The 24,591-nt window shown below is 36.8% G+C and overlaps 1 protein-coding gene across 11 annotated transcripts in view; it reads right to left on the minus strand.

Moving 5' to 3' along the window:
* Positions 1-266: 266 nt before the first annotated feature.
* The window catches only part of CCDC181 (coiled-coil domain containing 181), a 40,341-nt gene continuing 16,016 nt past the window's right edge, over positions 267-24,591 (minus strand). For 6 of the 11 annotated variants that reach the window (XM_012527429.3, XM_004464175.3, XM_004464173.3 and 3 more), the window contains 2 exons: positions 2,469-2,623; positions 267-620 (listed from right to left, as the gene is read on the minus strand). In XM_012527429.3, coding sequence (XP_012382883.1) covers positions 461-620; positions 2,469-2,623 — 315 coding nt within the window. In that variant the 3' untranslated portion in view covers positions 267-460. Of the gene's footprint in view, positions 621-2,468; positions 2,624-19,025; positions 20,921-22,898; positions 23,199-24,591 lie in introns of those variants that run through there. The other 5 variants (XM_058310091.1, XM_071207563.1, XM_071207565.1 and 2 more) reach the window with 3 other exon arrangements.

The raw sequence follows: 24,591 nt of genomic DNA on the forward strand, positions 1-24,591 counted from the left end.
TAGCTCCCCACAACTATTCAAAGTTGACATAAAAAATATGTTGACTTTGTATAAGGCTTTGAACCAAGCCTGTTTAAGTCCCTTCTGCTTGATGAAATGTTATTGCAATTTTTAAAATGATAATAGGAGTTATGGATAGAAATATATCCCTTTCTTAGGTTCTTTCCAGCTAGAAATGGTAATAAGTAAAAATAATTTAGAAGCAGAGGAATATAGAGTTCATTTGTTGTCTGTTGTACTGCACAACTAAGAGATGGCACAACATATTACAATAGTGAAAAAGAAGACATTTATTTTGTTCTAGTATTTTTTAAAAAACAATAAATTTACTGTCAATATTACCAAAAGATTAATACCATTTCCATAATTTAGAGTATGACCAAGGCCCACAGGCCAAAAGAAATGATATCCAAAATTCTGAAGGATAGCAGATGCCAAATAAATTATTTAATAGATACCTTCAGTTGTAATGATCAGTAAAACGAAAAGATTTGGTTTCTGACATATATAGGTGGTTCTGCAACTGTTTAGAACGCTTTGCTTCTAGTCGGAGCTGTCTAGTTCTCTCTTTGACAGCTTGTTGCTCAGCTAGTTTTTCTATCCGTTTCCTTCTTAGCCATCTGGAAAGAGAAGCATGACCATATTTGTTGTATATCAACCTGAAAATACTCTTCATACTATAAAGTTACTACTATAGTCAAAATAAATTGACATTTCTTTACACTGAAATGTTGTAGTCACAACCCAAGTATTTACTGAAAATTTTCGGGCTTATAACCCATGCACACACAAGACAACATAACCAAATTTAGAATCAAATACTTCAAGGTAAATTTTGTCATATGATGAAACAGTAAACATAATTGTTTTTTTTAAAAAGACAATAATGATATATGGCATAGGAAATCTTTATAAAAATATGGTTTTCTAAACAAATATGTATTTGATAGATTCCAAATAACTTGTTTGTTACTAGCTGTATTCTCACACCTTACTTAATCAGGTTAAGAATACCAGCAGGCAGAACTGCCTCCTTGCTCATGTTGGTAAGGAAATTATAGTATTCTTGCTTTTCAGTGGATAAAACAGTTCTTCCTTAAAATAGAAAAATGAGCCTAAGTATAAAAGCATCAAAAGAGGTGAAGGCCAAAAGTCTACAATCTAACAAATTCAAGTCTATAACCCTTGCTTAAGTAAAATAATATTAAAAATAACTATACATACATATCCAATATATAAGCATATATATAGACATATTACATGTGTATATATAGTACATTTTTTCATAAATAAATCAAAACAACTAAATAACTATGTTAGAATAAATGGAACATCATAAACTAATATTTCGTGGTCCTGAATTGGATACTGATTTGGACAAATTAAGTTATTTAAGAATCAACTGGGTAAAAATGGATATGGCTCACTATTAGATGAGCTCATTAACAAAAATAAGCAGACTGCAGAACAGTACATACCGTGTAACTTCAATTTAGATTTTAAAATTATAGATGTGTACAGAGAAATATTAAGAATATATGCACTAAGGTGTTAACAGTAGTGACTACTGGAAAATAAAAATGTGACTTTTTCTCACTCCATCTCTGCAATATACATTTATTGCTTATAATTAAAGGTTATATAAAAATTTTAAAAAGAAGAAGAAAGAGAAAAAGAAAAGGCGATAAAGGAAGGAAGGGAGAGAAGGATGGGGAAATCAGAAAGAAATGAAATTCAAACAACTGAATTCAATATCCACTCTCTGCCCACTCCCTCCCAAGGGTCTGCAGGCAGAAAAACGAGGCCAGGTCTGTATCCTGAGAATTAGTCAGGTAATTGCACAGTCTTAGCTAGGTAAATAAAAAGATATCAGATTTGCTTTAAATTACCAAGGTATGTGCCCAAATCTCTTCTTCACTTGGTCTACACAGATCTTTTTCCTGAGCCTACCTGCCTTTCTTTACAGAAAGACACTTTATTGGCAAACAAAACTCTTTATTCAGTTTTCCTGAGCACTAAATAGGAGAAGCTGTAATAAATCTTTGGCCCATTCCTCTAGGAAATAAGTAAGCAAATAAAAAAGAAAGTAAATGGTAGGTTATCAGTGATTATCACACTGGTACCACAAGAAACAATTTTAGTATTGAATAACAATACTTGGGAAGTGGGTGTAACTCAGTAGTAGTTAAGCACCTGCTTCCCATGTACAAGGTCCCAAGTTCAATCCCTGGTATCTCCTAAAAAACAAAAACAAAACAGAACAAAAAACAATACTTAAAGGAGGTTATACGTCTACAAACTCTGGAATTAAAAGAATTAGCTCATAAGTTTAAATAAGTTACTATTTAAAGCTGAATAGTTATCTTCTGTAAGAGATAAAATACTTTGGGTTTCTTTCCAAGTTTTGATTACATAATTTCACAAAATGGCCATGAGGAAGGGGGGAAAATGTGCTGTCTTTAACTTACTCTTTAAAGGCCCTTTCACGGCCTTCTGTTCCTCTAAGGAAGAATAAGCATTCCTCTTGCCTTCTTAGTTCTTCTGTTTTTCTTTCTTTCATCTGCTCTTCATGCTTTTTTTTAAGCCATAACCGAAAAGCTTGCTGTGGATCTCTACTTTCCTGCTGATTAGAAAAACAAACTTTGCTTAATTGTTATAAGCCAAAACTACTTTTTGAGGTCCTGCCTACTTTAACCCTACAAGAATACATTTTCCACTCATCAATTTTTCCACTAGTATCCAAACCAAACCTTTTAAAATTTTTTAAAATTTTTATTTATTTCTCCCCCCTTCCCACTGCCACCGCCCCAGTTGTCTGCTCTCCACGTCCATTTGCTGTGTGTTCTTCTGTGACCACTTCTATCCTTATCAGCGGCACCAGGAATCTGTGTTTCTTTTTGTTGTGTCATCTTGCTGTGTCAGCTCCCCATGTGTGCAGTGCCATTCTTGGGCAAGCTGCACTTTCTTTCGCACTGGGCAGCTCTCCTTAAGGGGCGCACTCCTTGAGCGTGGGGCTCCCCTACGCAGGAGACACCCCTGCATGGCAGGGCATTCCTTGCATGCATCAGCACTGTGCATTGGCCAGCTCCACATGGATCAAGGAGGCCCAGGGTTTGAACCGTGGACTTCCCATGTGGTAGGCAGACGCCCTATCCTTTGGGCCAAGTTCGCTTCCCTCCAAACCAAATCTTGAATCAGCAACACTGATTACCCTTTTGTCAGAAAACTCAACACCGAACTCACTGACATTTGGCTTCTTTCAAAAGTCTTACTGAGGTCATTGGTATATGAAGAAAGTCTAAAGCATTGATTTTTTAACTTTTCAAAGTTGAATGCTTTTTTCGAATAAAATAATTTTGCACAACGGTATAAAACAAATAGTTAAAAACAAAGGGGTTAGAGAAAACAGCTATGAGAGGAATTGAGGTCTTTATAACAGTTCTTAAAGGCACTCCGTGAAATACAATTTGAAAAACTATGATCCAACACTTGGGTAATTCATCGATTCCTTTAAATTCTACCTCTGTTTTTAAGATTTGAGTATATGTCAATAATCTATAAAACTGTGTGGGAGAGAGTATAAACTGCAATGTAAACTATAATCCATGCTTAATGGCAATGCTCTAACATGTTTTCATCAGTTGTAACGAATGTACCACACTAATGAAGGATGGTGTTAATGTGGGAAAATGTGGGAGGTATAGAGAGTGGGGCATATCGGAATCCCCTATATTTTTATGTAACACTTATGTAATCTAAATATCTTTTTAAAAAATGAAAATAAAAAATGTATATTAAATATATATATATATATATATATATGTCAGAAGCTACTTAATTGGCAAGTCCCTCTCCAGACTGCAATTACCATTATGGAGGTTGGCCATAAGGATTTTCTGCCAAAGGATTTCTCATAAGACAATAGCCATAAGGGTTTTGTCATAAGAAAAAATCTAGTAGAAATAGCTCTTTGCATGGTTCCTCAAACTTCATGATGGATACTATCTTCAGGAAATTTTCAGAAGCTGAAAGAGATCTTATTTAGGGACTAAGGCAAGTGATGGGACAGATCTGGGGCTCTTTAGCTCTTTGGAAAAGTATGACTTAAACAGATGCCTGGCTAGAACACAAAGGAAAGGATAAACTTATTTTCCCTAATATGAGCTTTGTGATAAAGACCTCCTATATCTTGCATTTTCCCTTTTCTATTACTCACATTGCCAAGTATGCTCCAGTCTAATTTATAAAATATATGTAACTTGGGAACTTTGATGTACAATGCTGGATCTTGGGGAGAAGACCCATAGACCTAGAGGATCATGCTGAACACTGTAGTGTGGGAAAACCTGAAGATGACCAAAAAGTATTCAATGTGGGGTTACATAGCAAAAGGTTTAAGGAATGAAGGATATCCCTATTCACTCATTCAACTTTTTTAAAGAGGATTGTAGTTAATTTAAATAGCATAGGAACTTTGTCCTGTCATGAAACCTCAGCATCTCAGATCCTATCCTTACGTACCATAGTGACCACCCCAATACCTACTTATACAAGATAAACAGCTTCTCCCTCTCTCCCCCATGGGTTTGGGCCCTACAAAATACAAAATTCCCAATTCCCGCTTTTGCTTGACCAACCGCAACAGCTTTGCCCATGGAACACTGTAAAATGTAATCTTTTGCTCCTCTCCTTGGTTGAGTCCATGCTCCTGATGTGTTCCCCCCCTGGCCTTGTGAGGCATGCTGGTCCTCTCTGTTCTAGAACCTGTGAGTACCAATTCAACTTTCTTTCATATATATGGTGTCACTCATCCTTGCCACACTTGACTATCCATATAAATATTCTTACTCTCATAATTGGTATAGTAGGCAGGATTGGTCTAGTCACTGTAGATGGAAATTCTACATGTGTCTCATGCTTATGCCTGACTAACAGACTTGCTTCCTCATTCATAGCAGTTATTACTACTAAGGCAGATGCCCACTGACAAACAACTGAGGGGCCCTGATTGTTACTTAGGAAAATTGGGAGGATGCAATGGGTATATTATTTCTTTGAGCATTCAGACAAAAAGGACTCAGAGTTCCTCTCCAACCTTGAGGAGACCCCCTTTAACATCAAGTCATGGGAACTTCTCTTACAGGCCACAATTCACAGCCTCACCAATTCTATCCTTGTCCCTTTTGGGCCTCCTCATATTATTTACTCAGCTCAGGGAACTCAGTTCACTCCCTCTATGGCTCAAAAAGGTTGCCAGAATAAAAGATCATTTGGAATTTTCACTTGCCCTACTGCCCCAGGTGGCAGGACAGCCTCCTTAAAAACTCATTACTTGGGAAACAGAGTTGGCCCGGTGGTTGGGGCGTCCCCCTACCACATGGGAGGTCCGCGGTTCAGACCCCGGGTCTCCTTGACCCTTGTGGAGCTGGCCCATGCGCAGTGCTGATATGCAGGGGGGACGGGGGGAGAAGGGGTGCTGTGCCGCGTGGGGGTGTCCCCCACGTGGGGGAGCCCCATGTGCATGGAGTGCGCCCCATAGGGAGAGTTACCCAGTGCGGAGGAAGGTTCAGCCTGCCTAGGAGTGGCACCGCAGGCACAAGAGGGCTGACGCAGCAAGATGGCGCAACAAGGAGAAATACAGATTCCCATGCCGCTGACAACAATAGAAGCAGACAGGGAAGGGCACGCAGCAGGTGGACACGGAGAACAGACAACTGAGGTGGGAGGTGGGGGGGTGGAGGGGGATAAATAAATAAATAAATCTTTAAAAAAAACCACAAACCATTACTTACATTACTAGTAATTGATAGCCCAACAAGACCACCAGAGGGGCTCATATTTAGACATACCCTCCCTAAGAAAAATCCCCTGCTGTGGAAACCTTACCAATATATACAGAATGTAAAGATTGGATATACTAAACCTTAGTTCCCCCAACTTTTTACAGAAGTTGGAAATAACACAGGCCAGGGTGGTGACACTGTGTGGGTTACAGTACAGGGTGTAAACAAGCTCCATCTTAATCACATCTGGAAATGACAACATGAGGTGAAAGTGAAACTTGAGAGTTTGTCACGCCTACCTAACCAGTACCACCTTAACATTCACTCTCAGCACAGATTGTACCAGATTGGAAACTACAGAGATATTTAAAATCCAATACCTCTCCCTTGGTGGTGGTGCAGCAACCTCAAACTGTCAGAGGCATATCACCAAAGTTGGTAAAATGCATATACTCACCCTGGCTAGGGTTTATATTCTTATGCCTGGCATGTGGTTGCTGGCTGACCCAGTGGGCCTAACCATACAAGGGAAGCCTGTAGCACCCAAATACAGGGGGCCCAAAAAAGACCAACCAGACTTGCTGGCATACTATAATACATTATCTCAGCCCAGCATGTACTGGGTGTGGATAAATCATTGCCCAGTTCATAAAAAATGGATTCAACAGAATCAGTGCCTAAACAACACAGCCCACAGATCCACAGCTATCCAAATTTTGTCCTGTAAAGTGTCCACAGACTGTCTACACAGTTACACCATCTCAAGCCTCCGATATTACAAACCCTATGCTTTAGTGCACCACCTCTGGTGCTGGCAGGAGCAACCATGGATTGTTCTTCCTTAATATATGCAAATTAGTCACCAAGAAACACCACTGATCATCCCAATCCCCTAATAGAGACTTCTGGGTCCAGGAGCCAGAGGGCTGACTGCAGACAAATCCTGGCCCTCACGGTCTAAGAGTATGTTATTAGCCACGGCCTTTGGGCCTTCCCCTTTGCCCAGTGGATAGCAGCTTGGGAAGGCCACCCCCCAGAAGATTGGCCACTGCAGATGATGCCACCCAGCCCAAGAGCTTATCACTGGAGATGCCCTTGCTTCAGATGGCACTGCCTTAGCCCAAGAATTCATTGCTGGAGATGATGCCCTTTGCCACTGAGCCACCAACAACAGAACCTATATGCCCCTAGCACTTGCTTATATGAGACCCCCTACTCTTGTACTACCTTCTCTTGTATACTACCCTGGTTCCTAATCCTGACCCAGATATCTAACAGCAGCTTCCAAAATGTCTCTTTCAATATGACCCCCTGAGTTCCACTTCCCTGGGATTGCTGTCTGCCTACCTGGAAACCCCAGCAGATAAGACCACATTGCAAAACCATGAATGATAAACCCAACAACTGAGGTGCACAAAAACACTATGGAAGGCCAAACAATGCTTAAAAAACCACACCATGCAGGGAATTAACATACAGTGCCCCCTCACCCTGTGCCAGGGAACTTGCCCATCCTATGTATACTTCTACAAATTCACAGACACTCCTGTTGGCCATCACCTTCAGCCAACATGCAAATACCCTTCACCTTTAATATCCTCACAATACAAATAGGAAGCATTATCCAATGCCAAAACCCCTGATGCTGAGACATCGCAAGGTCAATTTTAGTTTATTAAAATAACATAGGGAAGCAGACTTGGCCCAGTGGATAGGGCGTCCGTCTACCACATGGGAGGTCTGCGGTTCAAACTCCGGGCCTCCTTGACCCATGTGGAGCTGGCCCATGCACAGTGCTGATGTGTCCTGTAAGGAGAGCCGCCCAGCGTGAAAGAAAGGTCAGCCTGCCCAGGAATGGCACCATACACACGGAGTGCTGATGCAGCAAGATGACGCAACAACAAAAAAAGACACAGATTCCCATGCCACTGACAACAACAGAAATGAACAAAAGAAGAACATGCAGCAAATGAACACAGAGAACAGAAAACTGGGGTGGGGGGAAGGGGAGAGAAATAAATAAAAAATAATATCTATTTTTAAAAAAACACAGAGGGGAACTGTGGAAAGAATATGGAGTAGGAAGCTCCAGGAATCAGTTCCTCCACCAGAGCAACTATTAAACAGGCAGGAACTATCTTACTCAACTATTTTGAAATTCTGAGTCTGTTACAACACTGTGCAGCACCTAGGAAAGACAGGAGAAAAATCTGGTAAATTGTGGTATATTTGAGTGAATTCTTTTCTTTGAGGAGTTATCCCCATTCTTGCAGCAGGCAGTCATGGGGTCTGGCCCCTGTTGCAACATGAGAACAAGAGTAGAACATAAAAACCTAGTTCCCAAGATTCAGGTGAAACACGGTCTGATGGCTAATCACTGCTTTTGATTAAATACTTCAGATTGCAAGAATCCTGGTTCTGACGCATGCTGGACAAAAGGCAGCATCAGAGACTTAAGAGATGGTATACTTCCTCAGAACTGCAGCAGACAATTGAAGGGCTGCATTTGCTGGGCAGGTGCCAGTCAAGAAAGCACAGCTTGGCGAGTCGAGAGAAGCTCCTACTACCCTTCCCAGACCATCCCTCATCCCCTCTCCTGGGAAGTTTGGAGCTGGGCAGCAATCCTTTTGTGTGTTCTGGCCTTAGGGAAGAGTGACTTGGGAAACTCCTTTCTGGTGTGTCCCTCTCCCAGAATTTGCCCTCCAGGCAAAAGCAGCATGAGACAAGGAAAGCAGTGTAAGAAACAACTGAGGTGAGCAGCCTGAAGCAAAGTCTTACCTGCTTTAACCCTGTCATGGAACACCTGAGAGAGGGAGAAGGTCTATTTCCTGGAAAGTAGAAAGAGCATTCAGACTCCTGAAAATAGGGGAGTGCCTAAAGCCACAAGCAAGCATAAGCCAAGGACAAGACACAGCCCCAGAAAAGACAGGGAGGACCTTGCATTTGCATTCACCTAGCCTAGCCTTCCTGAAAGGAGGGTTGAACTCTGAAGGACAGCACAACCAACACAAAACCAATTAGCAAAGGTGGTGAAAGGTGTTTTTGACCTTAGCTTTTCTTGGTTTTGTTAGCTCCTGACACTCAAGAAAATCTGTCATTTCATAGCTGAAAACAAACTCAAGAAATGGACATCTCAGTGAATAAATCCCAGAGTTAACATTTTAAAACATAAAATGTACAGCATGAAAAAAAAAATTACAAGAAAAACAAAGAAAAAGGAAATGATGGTCCAGCCAAAGGAAAAGGATAAAAAAATCCTGAAAACATCAGTGAAGAAGACAAGACCACAGACATACCCAAAAAAGACTAAAAAAAAAAAAAAAAATTTCAATATGCTCAAAGGGATGAAGGAAGATACAAAGAAAAAAAGAAAGGATAACAGGAAAACAAAGAATGAATAACATGAGTGTTGGAAACTGAGGCACAGTGGCCTCACAAGGAGAGACATGCTGTCTCCATGGCTACGCTTGTAACCTAAGGAATGTGATAATTAAGAGTTCCCGGCAGATAGGATGAAGCCGTTAAAGGCTGAAAGAAAAGATGAGCACGTACCTTGTGTAGTAAATAGAACACTTAGACTTTATACCTTGACATAAGATCTTTTAAAAATTCCTTAGACTACGGGTAATGCTGATATTTAACTATATGTTGCTGCTTATTGTCACGTAGGCTATGTGTTGCTGCTTATTGTCACATAGGCTACATGTTCCTGCTTGTTGTCACATAGACTGGGGTATATAGAGAGCCCCTTGTAAACAATAAAGTTATCTGAGGAGTTATTACTTGGAGACCCCCTGATCCCAGCTCTCTTGCTCGTTCTTGCTCTTTCTTTTCCCCTTTTCTCTTTCTTTCATTCCTGATACCCTTCGGGTCCAAATCTCCAACACATGAGAATCTCTATAAAGAGAAAGAAATTTTAAAAAGGAACCAAACAGAACCCCTGGAATTAAAGACCTCAATAAATGAAATGAAAAAAATTTCCAGGAGATGTGGAAATAGGTAATGGGGAGTTAATTCTTAAATGATACAGAATTTCTATTTGGATTGATTGTAAAGTTTTGATAATGGATGGAGGTGATGGTAGCACAACATTGTGAATGTATTTAACAGAACCGAATTACATATGTGAATGAAGTTAAAAGGGGAGATTTTAGGTGTATTGTTTTTACTAAAATAAAAATGTTAATAAAAACTGTAGGAGTGTACAACACAGTGAGTCCTATTGTAAACAATGGACTATAGTTAGTAGTACAATTATAAAAGTGCTCTTTCATGAACTGCAACAAATTTCCAAAAAGAAATCCCAGGAGGGTTTCAAAAGCAGATTGGAGCTGGCAGAAAGAATCAGTGAACTGAAAGACAAGACAAGTGAAAGGAGTCAAGCTAAGGAGCAAAAAAGAAAAAAAGTCTTGTAAAAAGTAGTGTAAGAGACTTGTGGGACACATCAAGTGTACCAATGTATGCATTACAGAGTCCCAAAAGAAAAAAAAAAAAAATGAGAGAAAGGGACAAACTGTAAAGTGCAAAGGACAAAGAAAAATTTGTGAAAGCTTCAAGAGAAAGCAATATGTTATTACAAGGGAGTCCCAATTTGATTAAGTGCCAATTTCTCATCAGAAACCATAGAGGCAAGGCAGGAGATTGAAATACTTAAAGTACTGGTAGAAAACAAGTGCCCACCAATAATTTTATACCCAGTGAGACATTCTTTCAAAATTGAGGGCAAGATTCAAATATTCCCAGATAAATAAAGGCTGATGGAGTTCACCACCACTAAACATGCCCTATAAACAATGCTAAAGGGAATTTTTCAGACTTAAAGGAAAGGACAGTAGACAGTGGTTCAAAGCAGCATAAAGAAATAAAAAACTGCAGTAAGATAACCATATGGGTAATTATAAATGCCAGCACTAATGTATTGTATTTTTTGGTAGTTAACTCCACTTCTTACTTCCTATGGGTGCTAAAACCAAATGCAAAAACAAGTAAAGTAAATCTATGGCTTTGGATATACAATGTACAAAGATATAATTTGTCACAAGACAAAAAAAGAGGGAGGGACAAGGCATTATAGGAACAGAGTGTGTATATTATTGAAGTCAAGTTGATATAAATTCAAGTTTGATTATTATATATTTAGGATGTTAAATTTTAACTTCATGGTAACCACAATAAAAATATATGAAAAATATATGCATGAAGAAATGAGAAAGGATTCCAAATAGAACAATAAAAAAATCAAATAAATATGAAAGTAGGCATTAACAGGAAAATTGGGGGTCAAATAATACGTAAGACTTACAAAGACAAAATAGCAAAATAACAGAAGAAAGTAATGCATTATCAGTAGTTACTTTAAATATAAATGGCTTAAATTGTCCAGGCAAAAAGGCAGATATTGGCAAATTGGATAAAAAAGCCTGATCCAACTATATGCTATTTTAAAAAGACTCACCTTAAATTCAAAGACAAAAATAGTCTTAAAGTGAAAAAAGGGAGAAATAAATATGCCATGCAAGTAGTAACCAAAGATAGCTGGAATTAGCTATTCTAATTTCAGACAAAATAGTCTTTAAGTCAAAAACTGTTACAAAGGACAAATATGGTCATTATTATATACTGATAAAAAGGTCAATCAACAAGAAAATACAATTATAAATATAAATGCACCCAAAAGCAGAGTCCCAAAATATATGAAGCAAATACTGACAGGTTTGAAAGGAGAAATAGATGGTTCTACATTAATAATAGGAGACTTCAAGACGCCAGTTTCAATAATGAATAGAACAGCCACACAGAAGATCAATAAGGAGAAATAAGACTTGAACAATACTCTAAACCACCTACACCTAACAGATATATATAAAGCACAAAACCCAACAACAGAAAACATTCTTCTTGAGTACACATGAATCATTCTCCAAGATAGACCATAAACAGGGTCACAAAACAAGTCTCAATAAATTCACAAATATTAAAATCATAATATGTACCTTCTCCCACCACAATGGAATGAGGCTAGAAATCACTAACAGAGGAAAAAATGGAAAATTCACAAATATTTGCAAATTAACTGATGTCCTCTTAAACTACCAATGGGTTAAAGAGGAAATCACAAGGGAAATTAGGAAATATCTTGATGCCAATGAAAAAGAAAATACAATATACCAAACCTTATATGATACAGGAAAGGAAGTGCTTAGAAGAACTTAAAGCTCTAAATGCTTACAATAAAAAAGAAGAAATGAATTCAAGTCAGGGACCTAACTTCAAACCTGGAACAACTGGAAAAAGACCAAACTAAACCTAAAGTGAGCAGAAGGAAGGAAATAACAAAGATTAGAGCAGGGAAAAGTGAAATAGAGAATTAAAAAAAAAAACAAAAAACCAAACAATAGAGAGAATCAACAAAACTAAAAGCTGGTTCTTTGAAAAGATCAATTAAAATTGGCAAACCTTGATTAAGACTGATAGGGAAAAAAAGAGAGGACACAAATAACTAAATTCAGAAATGAAAAGGGGTGACATTACAACTGACGCCATTGAAATATAATGGACTAAACTGTATATTATGAACAATTGTAAGCCAACAAATTAGCAACCTTAATGAAATGAAAAAATTCCCAGAAATACACAAACTACCTAAGTAATGAACAATCAGAAGAAGAAATCAAGAAAATATTCCATTTTCAATAGCAACTAAAAGAATCAAATATCTAAGAGTAAATCTAACCAAAGATGTAAAGGACTTGAACACAGGAAACAACAAAACATTGCTAAAAGAAATCAAAGAAGACCAAAATAAATGGAAGGACATTCAGTGTTCATGGATTGGAGGACTGAATATTATTACCAAAGTGATTTACAGATTCAATGCAATTGCTATCAAAATTCCAACAACCTTCTTTGCAGAAATGAAAAAGTCAATCAAATTTATTTGGAAAAGTAAGAGGCCCCAAATAGCCAAAAACATCTTGAAAAAGAACAAAGTTGGAGGACTCACACTTCCCAATCTTTAAATTTATTACAAAGCCACACTAATCCAAAAAGTATGGTGCTAGTACAAAGACCGACACATACACCAATGCAATCCAACTGAGATTTCAGAAACCAAGCCTCACATTTGGTCACCAAGTGATTTTGTCAAGGGGGCAAAGACCACTCAGCAGGGAAAGAATAATCTCTTCAACAAATGGAGCTAGGAAACTGGATCTCCATTTGCAAGTCAATGAAGGTGGACCTTTATCTCACACCATATACAAAATCCACTAAAAATGGATCAAAGACCTAAATACAAGAAGAAAATGTAGAAAAGCATCTTCAGGGCCTTGTATTAGGTAACAGTTTCTTAGACTTTACACCCAATGCACAAGCAACAAAAGAAAACGGAGATAAATGGGATTGCATCAAAATTAAAAACTTTTGCATATCAAAGCCCTTTATCCTGAAAGTAAAATAACCTACACAATGGGAGAAAATATTTGAAAACCAAATTATTGTTAAGGACTTAATAACCAAAATATAAAAAGAATCCTCCAACTTAATAACAAAATAGACAAACAACCCAATTTTAAAATGGGCAAAAGATTTCAAGAGACTTTTTTCCAAAGAACATGTACAAACACCCTAAAAGCACATGAAGAGATATTCAAAATCATTCACCCTTAGAGAAATGCAAATCAAAATCACAATGAGCTATCATTTAAAGCCCACTAGAATGGCTACTACTCCAACAAGGGAAAATTACAAGTGTTGGAAAGGATGTGGGAAAATAGGAAAATTCATTCTTTATTGGTGAGAATATAAAATGGTGCAGCCACTGTGGAAGACAATTTGGCAGTTCCCCAGAAAGTTAAGTATAGAATTATGAATGTAATTAGGATCACTGAATTATATATTTGTGGCTAAAAAGAGAAATTTTAGGTTGTGTATATGTTACTAGTATAAAAATTCCTTTTTTTAAAATAATTTTTTTCTTTATTTTTAAAGGCGCTTTAGATTACATACAGATTACATTGAAAATATAGGGGATTTCCATATACTCCACTCCTCCTGCTCCCACACATTCCCCATTAACATTTTTCATTTGTATCATAATATTTGTTATAATTGATGAACACATACTGAAGCATTATTAACTATGGTCTATAGTGTGCACCACACAATTTTACAGGTTTTGACAAAATGTAGAATGGCTGGTATTTGTCATTGTAATATCATGCAGAACAATTCCAAAAATTCCTCATGTTATGCTTATTATTTAAAAATTTCTTTTAAAATCTATGAAACAGGGAAGCAGGTTTGGCTCAATGGATAGAGCATCTGCCTACCACATGGGAGGTCCAGGGTTCAAACCCAGGGCCTCCTGACCTGTGTGGTGAGCTGACCCATGAGCAGTGCTGATGTGCGCAAGGAGTGCTGTTGCACACAGGGGTGTCCCCGTGTAGGGGAGCCCCACACGCAAGGAGTACACCCTATAAGGAGAGCCACCCCATGAAAAAAAAAGTGCAGCCTGCCCAGGAGTGGTGCCACACACAGGGAGTGCTGACGCAGCAAGATAATGCAACAAAAAGAGACACAGATTCCCGGTACCACTGACAAGAATACAAGCAGACACAGAAGAACACACAGTGAATGGACACAGAGAGCAGATAACAAGGGAGGGGAAGGGGAGAGAAATTTTAAAAAATAATAAATCTCTAAAAAAAAATCTATGAAACAGTGCAGAACAAACAGTGAACACTACATTAAGCCATGGACTATAGTTAGTACAATCATAAAAATATGCTTTAATCAATTGTAACAAATGTACTACAAATGCTAGGTGGTAATAACAGGGTGACACATGGGAATCTTATTTTACCCATATTTTTCCTGTAAACTCACAACTTTTCTAAATAAAATAAAAAAAAATAGGGGATTTGCCCTGTCATTATGCCTCAGCATCTCAGATCCTGTTGTCACATTCTTCAGTGACCACCTTGACACCTGCTTTGGAAGAGAAAGAGTTTCTCCCTCTTCTCCCCTCCTCCTACCCCAGTTCGAGCCCCCACAAAAGTCAAAAGTGAACTTCCCAATCCCTATTCTTAATGACTAATGGGTCAAAAAAAGAAATCATAAGAGAAATTAGAAAATATTTGAGATGAATGATAACAAACACATCACACACCAAAATTTATGGGAAGCAGGGAAAGTAGAAGTTAGAGGAAAATTTACAGCAGTAGATACATTAAAAAATAGGAAAGGTCTGGAAATTAAAACTCTTATTTTACACCTTAAGGAACTAGAAAAAAAGAACTAAATCCAAAACTAACAAAAGGAAGGAAAAATTAAGATTAGTACAGAGATCAACAAAATTGAGGATATAAAAATAACAGAGACAATCAAAGAAACCAAAATTTGGTTCTGGGAAACGGACTTGGCCCAGTGGTTAGGGTGTCCGTCTACCACATGGGAGGTCCGCAGTTCAAACCCCGGGCCTCCTTGACCCGTGTGGAGCTGGCCCACGCGCAGTGCTGATGCGAGCAAGGAGTGCCGTGCCACGCAGGGGTGTCCCCCGCGTAGGGGATCCCCACACGCAAGGAGTGTGCCCCATAAAGAGAGCCGCCCAGCGCAAAAGAAAGTGCAGCCTGCCCAGGAATGGCGCCGCCCACACTTCCCGTGCCGCTGACGACAACATAAGCGGACAAAGAAACAAGACGCAGCAAATAGACACAGAGAACAGACAACCGGGGGAGGGGGGGGAATTAAATAAAATAAATAAATCTTAAAAAAAAAAAAAATTTGGTTCTTATAAATGATCACCAAAATTGACATTAAGCTAAACTAACTACAAAAAAAGAGGCCATATAAAGAGAGACCATGTAAATAGAAATGAAAGTGGGGACATTACTACCAATTTCATGGAAATAAAATGGATTACAAGAGAATTCTACATACAATTTTAAGACAGCAAACTAGAAAATGTAATGGCTAAACATCTAGAAACCCAAAAATTACCCAAACTGGCTGAAGAAGAAATACAAAGTTTGAATAGATCCATAACAAGTAAAGACATTGATTCAGTAATCAAAAGCCTCCCAACAAGAAAGTCCAGGACCAGACAGTTTCACTGATTAATTCTATCAAACATTTAAAGAATTAACACCAATCCTTCTCAAACATTTCCAAAAATTTGAAGAGGAGGAAATACTTCCCAACAAATTGCATAATGCCCATATTTCCCTTATACCAAGGCCAGATAAAGATATCACAAGAAAAGAAAATTACATATCAATATCCTTTGTTAATATAGATTCAACAACCCTCAACAAAATACTAACAAACTGAATCCAACAGCGTATTAACAGGATTATACACCATGCCGGGGCGGGGGGGGGGGGGGGGGGGGTGGGCATTGGAGTTCTAGCCCAACCAGTGGGATACTTCACAAAGCATTTCAGGCATCCAGTTACAATTCCATAGGGGCCATGCTTTGGAAGTAAGGGCCCTGACTTACTAGATGAGCTATGCCTTAGAACGAAGGGCAAAACAAAAATACGTTCATCATAACTAAGCATAAAACTAAGTTTGACAGTTTCAAAAGGGTCCAATACCAATTTAAATGCCTATCACAACAAAACTCAATATTCTTTAAAGGAGAACAATGTAATCCAAACCTCCTACACTTCAGTATCTACTTAGTATGCTACACAATAAAAAATCACTAGACATACAAAGAAACAGGAAAATGTGGCTCACAGTGGAGGAAAAGGCAGTCAATAAAACAGACCCTGAGAAATCAGATAAAGGAATTTACAGATAAGGGTCTAATACATTTAAGGATTTAAAGGAAATCATGAACATAATGAATAAAGGATGGAGAATTTCAGCAAAGAAATGGAAACAAACAAAAACCTAAATTCCCTGGATGGGGTTAATAGTGAACTGGAAGCTGCAGATGAAAGTCTCAATTCCTGAAAACAATTTAATAGAAATTATGCAAACTGAACAAAGAAAACAAATTAAAATAAACAGAACCTTAGTAACATGCAAGATCACAGAAAGTCTTACTACATTCATGGAAGCAAATACAGGAGAAAGAAAATGGGTAGAAAAATTAATTGGAAGAAATAATGACCAAAATTTTTCCAAATTTGTGGCAAAACATTAACTTGCCGAACCAAGAATCTCAGCAAACCCCAAATAAGGTAAATTCAAAGAAAATCACATCTACCAAAATTAAAAACTGCTGAAAAGTAAAGATGAAAAAATTGTAAAGCAGCCAGAGAAAAAAGACACATTACATACAGGGAAACAGTGATAAGAATGGGGGCTTACTTTTAATCAGAAATAATGAAGGACAGAAAAAAAGTGAACATCATCTTTAAAGTGCTGGAAGAAAAAAATGACAACCCTAAATTTTACATCCAGTAAAAAATATTTTTTAAAAAATGTCATATTTATAATAAATTCAGGATACATATTATAATCTCTAGAGTAATAAATTTTTTTTAAATGCAAAGAGACATATATAAAAAGTAAATAGAGAAATAGGAGATCCTGGGTTCAGTTCCTGGTGCCTTCTAAAGAGAAGATGAGGGAAGTGGATTTGGCTCAAAGGATAGAGTATCTGCCTACATATGGGAGGTCCAGGGTTCAAACCCAGGGCCTCCTGACCCATGTGATGAGCTGGCCTACACACAGTGCTGATGTGCACAAGGAGTGCCATGCCAGACAGGGGTGTTCCCCACATTGGGGACCCCATGCGCAAGGAGTGTGTATCTGTAAGGAGAGCTGCCCAGGAGTGACGCCACACACACACAGAGCTAACACAGCAAGATGACGTAACAAAAAGAGACACAGATTCCCAGTGCCACTGACAAGAATATAAGCGGACACAGAACACACATAGAATGGACACAGAGAGCAGACAAATGGGGAGGGGGAGGGTAGGGAAGGGGAGAGAAATAAATAAAACAATAAATCTTTTAAAAAAAAGAGAGAGAGAGAAGATGAGCAGACCCAGAGAGCACACAGCAAATGGACACAGAGAGCAGACAGTGACAGCAAACAACAGGGGGGAAGGGGCGGTAAATAAATAAAATAAATCTTTAAAAAAAAACTTGAAAAGGAACTAACAAAAGATGGAACAAATAAAACAAATATTACAATAGAAGACCTAATACCTATCATATCAATAACTACAATTTAATGCACATAGACAGCAAATAAAAGGCAGAGATTGCCAGGGTTGGTATTTTTTTAAAAGAAGGATCCAAATATATGCTATCTGCAAGAGTCGTTCCTTAACTATAAAGACACAGATAAAAGGAAAGGTGAAAATATATATATATCAAACATTTAAAGAATTAACACCAATCCTTCTCAAACACTTCCAAAAATTTGAAGAGAAGGAAATATATATACATATATATACACACCATGCAAATGGTAAGTATAAGAAAGCTGGTATGTCTTCACTAATATCCGACAAAGTATACTTCAGGACAAGGGGAAGTAGAGATAAAGAGGAACATTTCATAATTGGAAAAGACAAAATATCTTCCATGTATATTCACAGCACTTTATAATACAGGAAACAAAATTCAACAGAACTAAAAGACAAATAGACAAGGGCACAATGATAGCTGTAAGTTTTAACACCATTTTTTAAATAATTCAAAGAATAGGAGAAAACCCATGAGGATATAATTTTGGACAACACATCAACCAATATAACCACATTTATATTAATACAACATTACATCCAAATGCAGAATGTATACAAGTACCCATGGAATGTCCACCTATATAGACCATATGCTGAGGCCATGAAATAAGTCCTAATTTTGAAAATCTAAAATCTTACAGAACATGGTACCTACACAGAACTGAATTAAGGTAGAAATAAAAAATAAAAAGATGTTCTGAAAATCCCAACTATTTGTAAATTAAACAATACATTTCTAAGTAACGCTTAGGTCCAAGAAGAAATCACAGGGAAATTTAGAAAGTATTTTTAGCTTACTGAAAATGAAAACAGAGCATTAAAATTTGTGAGATGGAGATAAAGCATTGCTTAGAGGAAATTTAGTGGCTTTAAATACATTAGAAAAGAAGAAAGAGTTAAACCAAGAATCGAAGTATCCATCTTAAGAAGCTAGAAAAGATGAGCAAATTCAACTGAAAGTAAGTAGAAGAAATAAAATAATAAAGATAAAACTAGGGAAGAATATTAAAAGAAGAGGCAATAGAGAAAAATTTAAAAAGCAAAAAATGCTGTTTATTTGAAAGTCCAAATAAGCAAAATTGATCAAGGGAAAAAAAGAAACACTAACTATAAATATTACAAATGAGGGAAGGGATGTCACTAAAGATCCTATAGACAGTAAACAAAAATAAGAGAATGTTATTTAAAAGCTTTATGCCAACAAATTTGACAACAAAAATGAAATGGACAAGTTCTTTGAAAAACACAATTTACCAAAACTGACACAAGAAAAAATAGAAAATGGGAATACCCCACATCTTTTTAAGAGATTTCATTTGTAACTATATATCTTTGCACAAAGAAAACTCCTGGCCCAGATGGTTTTTTCCTGGTGAATTCCATCAAACATTTAAAGAGAATTAATTCCAATCTTACTCAAAAAGTTTTTATTAAGTAGAGAAGGAAAAAATATGCAACAACTCATATTATGAGGCCAGTGTATCCCTAATACCAAAACCTAAAAATCTCTTCAAGAGAAAATAAAATTTCAGTACAATATCCCTCATGAATATAATTCTTAACAAAATATTAGTAAATTGAACACAATATATAAATAGTATAATATACATCATAACCAAGTGTTTATTCCAGAAATGCAAAGTTCATTTAACATGTGAAAATCAATCAGTGAAATTCACCATACTAAGAGAATAAAGAGAAAAAGTATGTGAATCATCTTAATGACGGGAAAAGCATCCACACCTATTCATTATGAAAACTCTCAGCAAATTTGAAATAGAAGCAAACTTCCTCAGTATGATAATGGGCATGTATAAAAACCTACAGCTAGCATTACATTTAATAGTAACATAATTGAATATATTCCCCCTTGGATCAGGAAAAAGACAATGATGTCTTCTATCAGCCCTTAATTTACCATTTTACTGGTGGTCTTAGTAGGGCAATAAGGCTAGAAAGTATGGAAAGGAAGAAGTAAAACTCTGTATTCACAGATGGCATGATTTGTATGTATAATATCCTAAGGAATTTACCAAAAAAAACTAAAACTTTCCAGTGAAATTGATACTGTTTCAAAAGCATAAAAATCAAATACTTAGGATAGAATTAACAAAAGAATTGTGAGATTTTTACACTGAAAATGACAAACCACTGAGTGAAATTAAGAAGATATACATTAACGGAGATTTTATACACACACACTCGTATATATATGCATACCGTGCTATTAGATTGGAAGATTCAGTATTGTTAATGTCATTTCTACCTACATTGATTTATAAACAATGAAATTCCAAGCAACATCTCAACAAGAATCTTTAAAGAAATTGACAAGTTTCTTTTAAAATTCATATTGGAATGCATACAAAGGAATTGAATAGCCAAAACAATCTTGAAAAAGAACAAAGTTGGAGAATTTTACCCAATTTCAAAACTTATTGGCACAAGGGTAAAAAATGGGCAATTCAACATAATACATAGACCAGAAACTGACCTGCATTTTTTGGTAATTTGATTTTTTTTTTTTTTAAGATTTATTTATTTATTTCTCTCCCCTTCCCTCTCCACCTCGGTTGTCTGTTCTCTGTGTCTATTTGCTGAGTCTTCTTTGTTCGCTTCTGTTGTTGTCAGCAGCACAGAAATCTGTGTTGTGTCATCTTGTGTCAGCTCTCCATGTGTGTGGCACCATTCCTGGGCAGGTGGCACTTTGTTTCATGCTGGGCGGTTCTCCTTACAGGGCGCACTCCTTGCGCGTGGGGCTCCCCTACGCGGCGGACACCCCTACGTGGCACGGCACTCCTTGCACGCATCAGCACTGCATATCGGCCAGCTGCACATGGGTCAAGGAGGCCCAGGGTTTGAACCGCGGACCTCACATGTGGTAGACGGACGCCCTAACCACTGGGCCAGGTCTGCCGCCGGTAATCTGATTTTTGACAAAAGCACAAGGCAATTCAGTGGGAAAAGGAAAATCTTTTCAGCAAATAGTGGTGGAACAATTGGATAACCATATGGGAGAATAATGACCCTCAACAACTACCTCATACAAACACAAAAAGAATTTGATAATGGGACCATAAATATAAAAATAAAACTTTAATAAAGCTTACAGAAGAAAACAAAGGAGAATATATTTATGACCTTAGAGTAGGCAAATATTTTCTTAGAAAGGACACCAAAAAAAAAGCAACTAAAAAAGAAAAAATGATACATTGAGTTTCAATAAAATTTAAACTTTTGCTCAACAAAGACAATATCAAGAAAATGAAGACTAGAAGAACATATACATAATACATATATGTGACAATGGACTCCTATCTAGAATATATAAAGAACTCCTACAACCCAATAGTAAAAAGACAAGCAACAATCTTAAATTGGTTAAAATACTTGAATAGACAGTTCACTGGGCCAATTAGCACATGAAAATGTTCTCAATATAATTGGTCATCAGGAAAATGCAAATTAAACCTGCAATAAGATACCATTTCACACCCACTAGAATAGCTAAAATTACGAAGATTGACTACAACAAATGTTGGCAAGAATGTGGAGCAACTAAAACTCTCCTACACTGCTTGTGAGAGTGTAAAGGATATAATAAATTTGGAAACAGTTTGGCATTTCCTTATGAAGTTAAACATAGGCCTTATCTGTGATATTGCAATTCCACTCATAGCTATTTACTCAAAAGAAATTAAAACATGTTCACAAAAAACTTGTACAAGAATATGCATAATAGTTTTATTCATAACTGCCCCCAAATGGAAACAATTCAAATGTCCATCAACAGAAGATGAATAAAAAAATTATGGTATGTTAATAAAAATGAAAAATATTCATCAATAAAAAATAATTTACTACTCATAAATGCAACAAGATGGATAAATCTCAGTAATATGTTGATTAAAATAAGCCAGACAAAAAGAATATATGACTCGAGAACAGGTAAAACTACTCTATGGTATGGAAATCAGAAAAATAGTTGCCAATGCGGGTGTGGAATTTGACTGGTAGTGAGAAAACGGAAATTTCTAGGGTGATAGAAATGTTCTCATCTTTGTTGTGATGTTGGTTAGATGGGTGATATATGACAAAATTCATTAAATTACACACATAAAATCTGTGCATTACACTGTATATAAATGATATCTCAAAAAGATTAACAGAAACATAAAAATCAAAAACCTGATTTAAAATTATTTGAAATGCTGCTTAAAAACATAAAATTAAAATTATATGGAAGCAGACAAACTAAAAGAATGGGCAAAGATACAGCAGTAGATTGCATAAATGAAAAACAAGTGAAGCAAGGGGCAGGCATTTTATTTATATAGTTTTGTAATACTGAGAACTCTCAATCCCCAATTTGGAATAATTTGGCCCCAGAATACAAGCATTGTGAGCCAAGTCCTGCTGAAGCCACAGTACACTATGGTGGAACTACCGAAACTTGTTAAGAATATGCATCCTTCCTGGGTATCTTGATTGTTCTCACTATCAGCACAAATATTTATACTATGTTTATCTAAGTCTATTACTCAGTTTTCCTATTTGCCTCTCCATTAGGTAAAGAAAGTATTCTTTTTTCCTCAGGAAACTCCAGTATTAAGGGACTAAGAAAAGTCATATATCATAATGACCAACTTAATTTAATCAAGATATATAGGCAAAGATAAAAGAGGCAAATATCCGGAATGCTTTAATCCACTGGATGAGCCATTCATGACAGGTCTGATACTATTAAGTAATAATCAAGAAGAGTAAACCATTTATATTAGTCAGCCAAAGGGGTGCTGATGCAAAGTACCGAAATCTGTTGGCTTTTATAAAGGGTATTCATTTGGGGTAAACTCTTACAGTTACAAGGCCTTAAAAAGTACAACTCAAGGCTACTTTCTCACCAACGTCAGTTGCCACATGTTGAAGCAAGATGGCAGGTGATCTCTGCCTGGTCTCTTGGGCCTTCTCAGCTACTTAGCTCCTCTGTTCTCTTTGGCTGCAAACTATCAGGCAAATGGCTCATCTCTCTTCCCCAGGTTTTAGCTGTTTGAGCCTTTTCCTTTCTGTCACACAGCAGGACCAAAATGACCAAGTTCTCTCCTCTTCCATGTGTCTTCTTGAGTGAGTGTCCATTTATATCAGCCCACCAAGGGAGGCAGGGACTCAACCCTGAGTCACCCCTACTGATGTGTTGAAGCAACCTAACAGGTAATTTAATCAAGACATGTCAGCTGAATCACACCCAGAGGAATAGATTAGTTTACAAACATAACCTTTCTCCTTTTGGGGTATTCATAAATAATATCAAACTACCACATCATTCAACCTTACTTTTTCTTCATTATTTCATGATACCTGTTATGGACATGAACTTTGTGAAGGCTGTCTCAGAAAGAGGTAGAATATAAATAAGTCACTTGACTCTCATAAAAAGGAAATGTCCAAAGATTTTTTGAAGTCAGAGTAAAAAATATAAGAAAAGAGACATAGCCTAAGAGTAGCAAAGATCTCAAAATTTCTCATGTGTAAAAGGCAATAACTTTTAGAGGCTGGTCTGGCTATCTTTTATAATAAAAATCTAAATCCAAACATGGTTGCCACAGTTATTCAACAGGCTATGTACATTAGTCCAAAATCCCCAAGGAGGAGGCAGCAAACATTGGACACTGGGAACTCTGTGTGTGTGTATTATATATGTATTCCCTTTTTTCAAAATACTGGCCTTAAATACATATACCCACTTTTTTCTTTCCTAGTTTGTTCTTTAAATGTCTGTATTTTTATGTTCCAACAATTATACACCTCTGCAAATTATACATACATATATATTTGCATATGTGTGTACATGCATACACCAAACATGCACCATTAACCTATATCACTGAGCAAGAGGGGCAACGTTCATACCAAGGAAAAGACAGTTTTAGCTATTTCTCCTAATATGGCAATAAAAATTTCATCACCTAAAAGCTGTTTTTCAGCCATTATAAAATAGGTCATTCCACTACTTATATATTCTAAAGATACATTCTGGAAACTATGACTCACATTATAAAATATGTCCCACAGAAATAATCAACAAAATGTACTTATTTACCCAATGTATTAATAAACCATATTAATTAACTACTAAATTGCACTGTGGCTCAATTTCAATAGATGAAGTTCATAAAAATACTTCAGAATATTAATCTATGACACAAGTCTCAAAATCAATTATGTGAGACAATCTGAATTGTAGCAAAAAGAAAAGAAAAAAGAAAATAAATAAGCCTGATGTCTTCTTACACAAAATATTTTTTTGAAATAATGCTCAATATGGCCCATGTTTTCAGAGATACAACTTAAGGTTACTATTGATTATCTCCAAATAGAACACTAAAGTATGCCTTTTACAAATGATCAATAAAAAATTACATTAGGCTAAATGTCATCAACCTCTGGGAATCCTACAGCAATGCAGTTACAGCTGTGCTCTCCTTGGTCACTGAAACATAAGCTGCCCCTGTCTTTTATACTCCTAGTCACTAAAGCAATGTGCTGTACTTCTCCCCTACTCAATCCCAAATTCCTTCCCTCACTAATAAACCTTTC

The sequence above is a fragment of the Dasypus novemcinctus genome, chromosome 13, assembly GCF_030445035.2.
Source record: "Dasypus novemcinctus isolate mDasNov1 chromosome 13, mDasNov1.1.hap2, whole genome shotgun sequence".
NCBI classification, from domain to species: domain Eukaryota; kingdom Metazoa; phylum Chordata; class Mammalia; order Cingulata; family Dasypodidae; genus Dasypus; species Dasypus novemcinctus.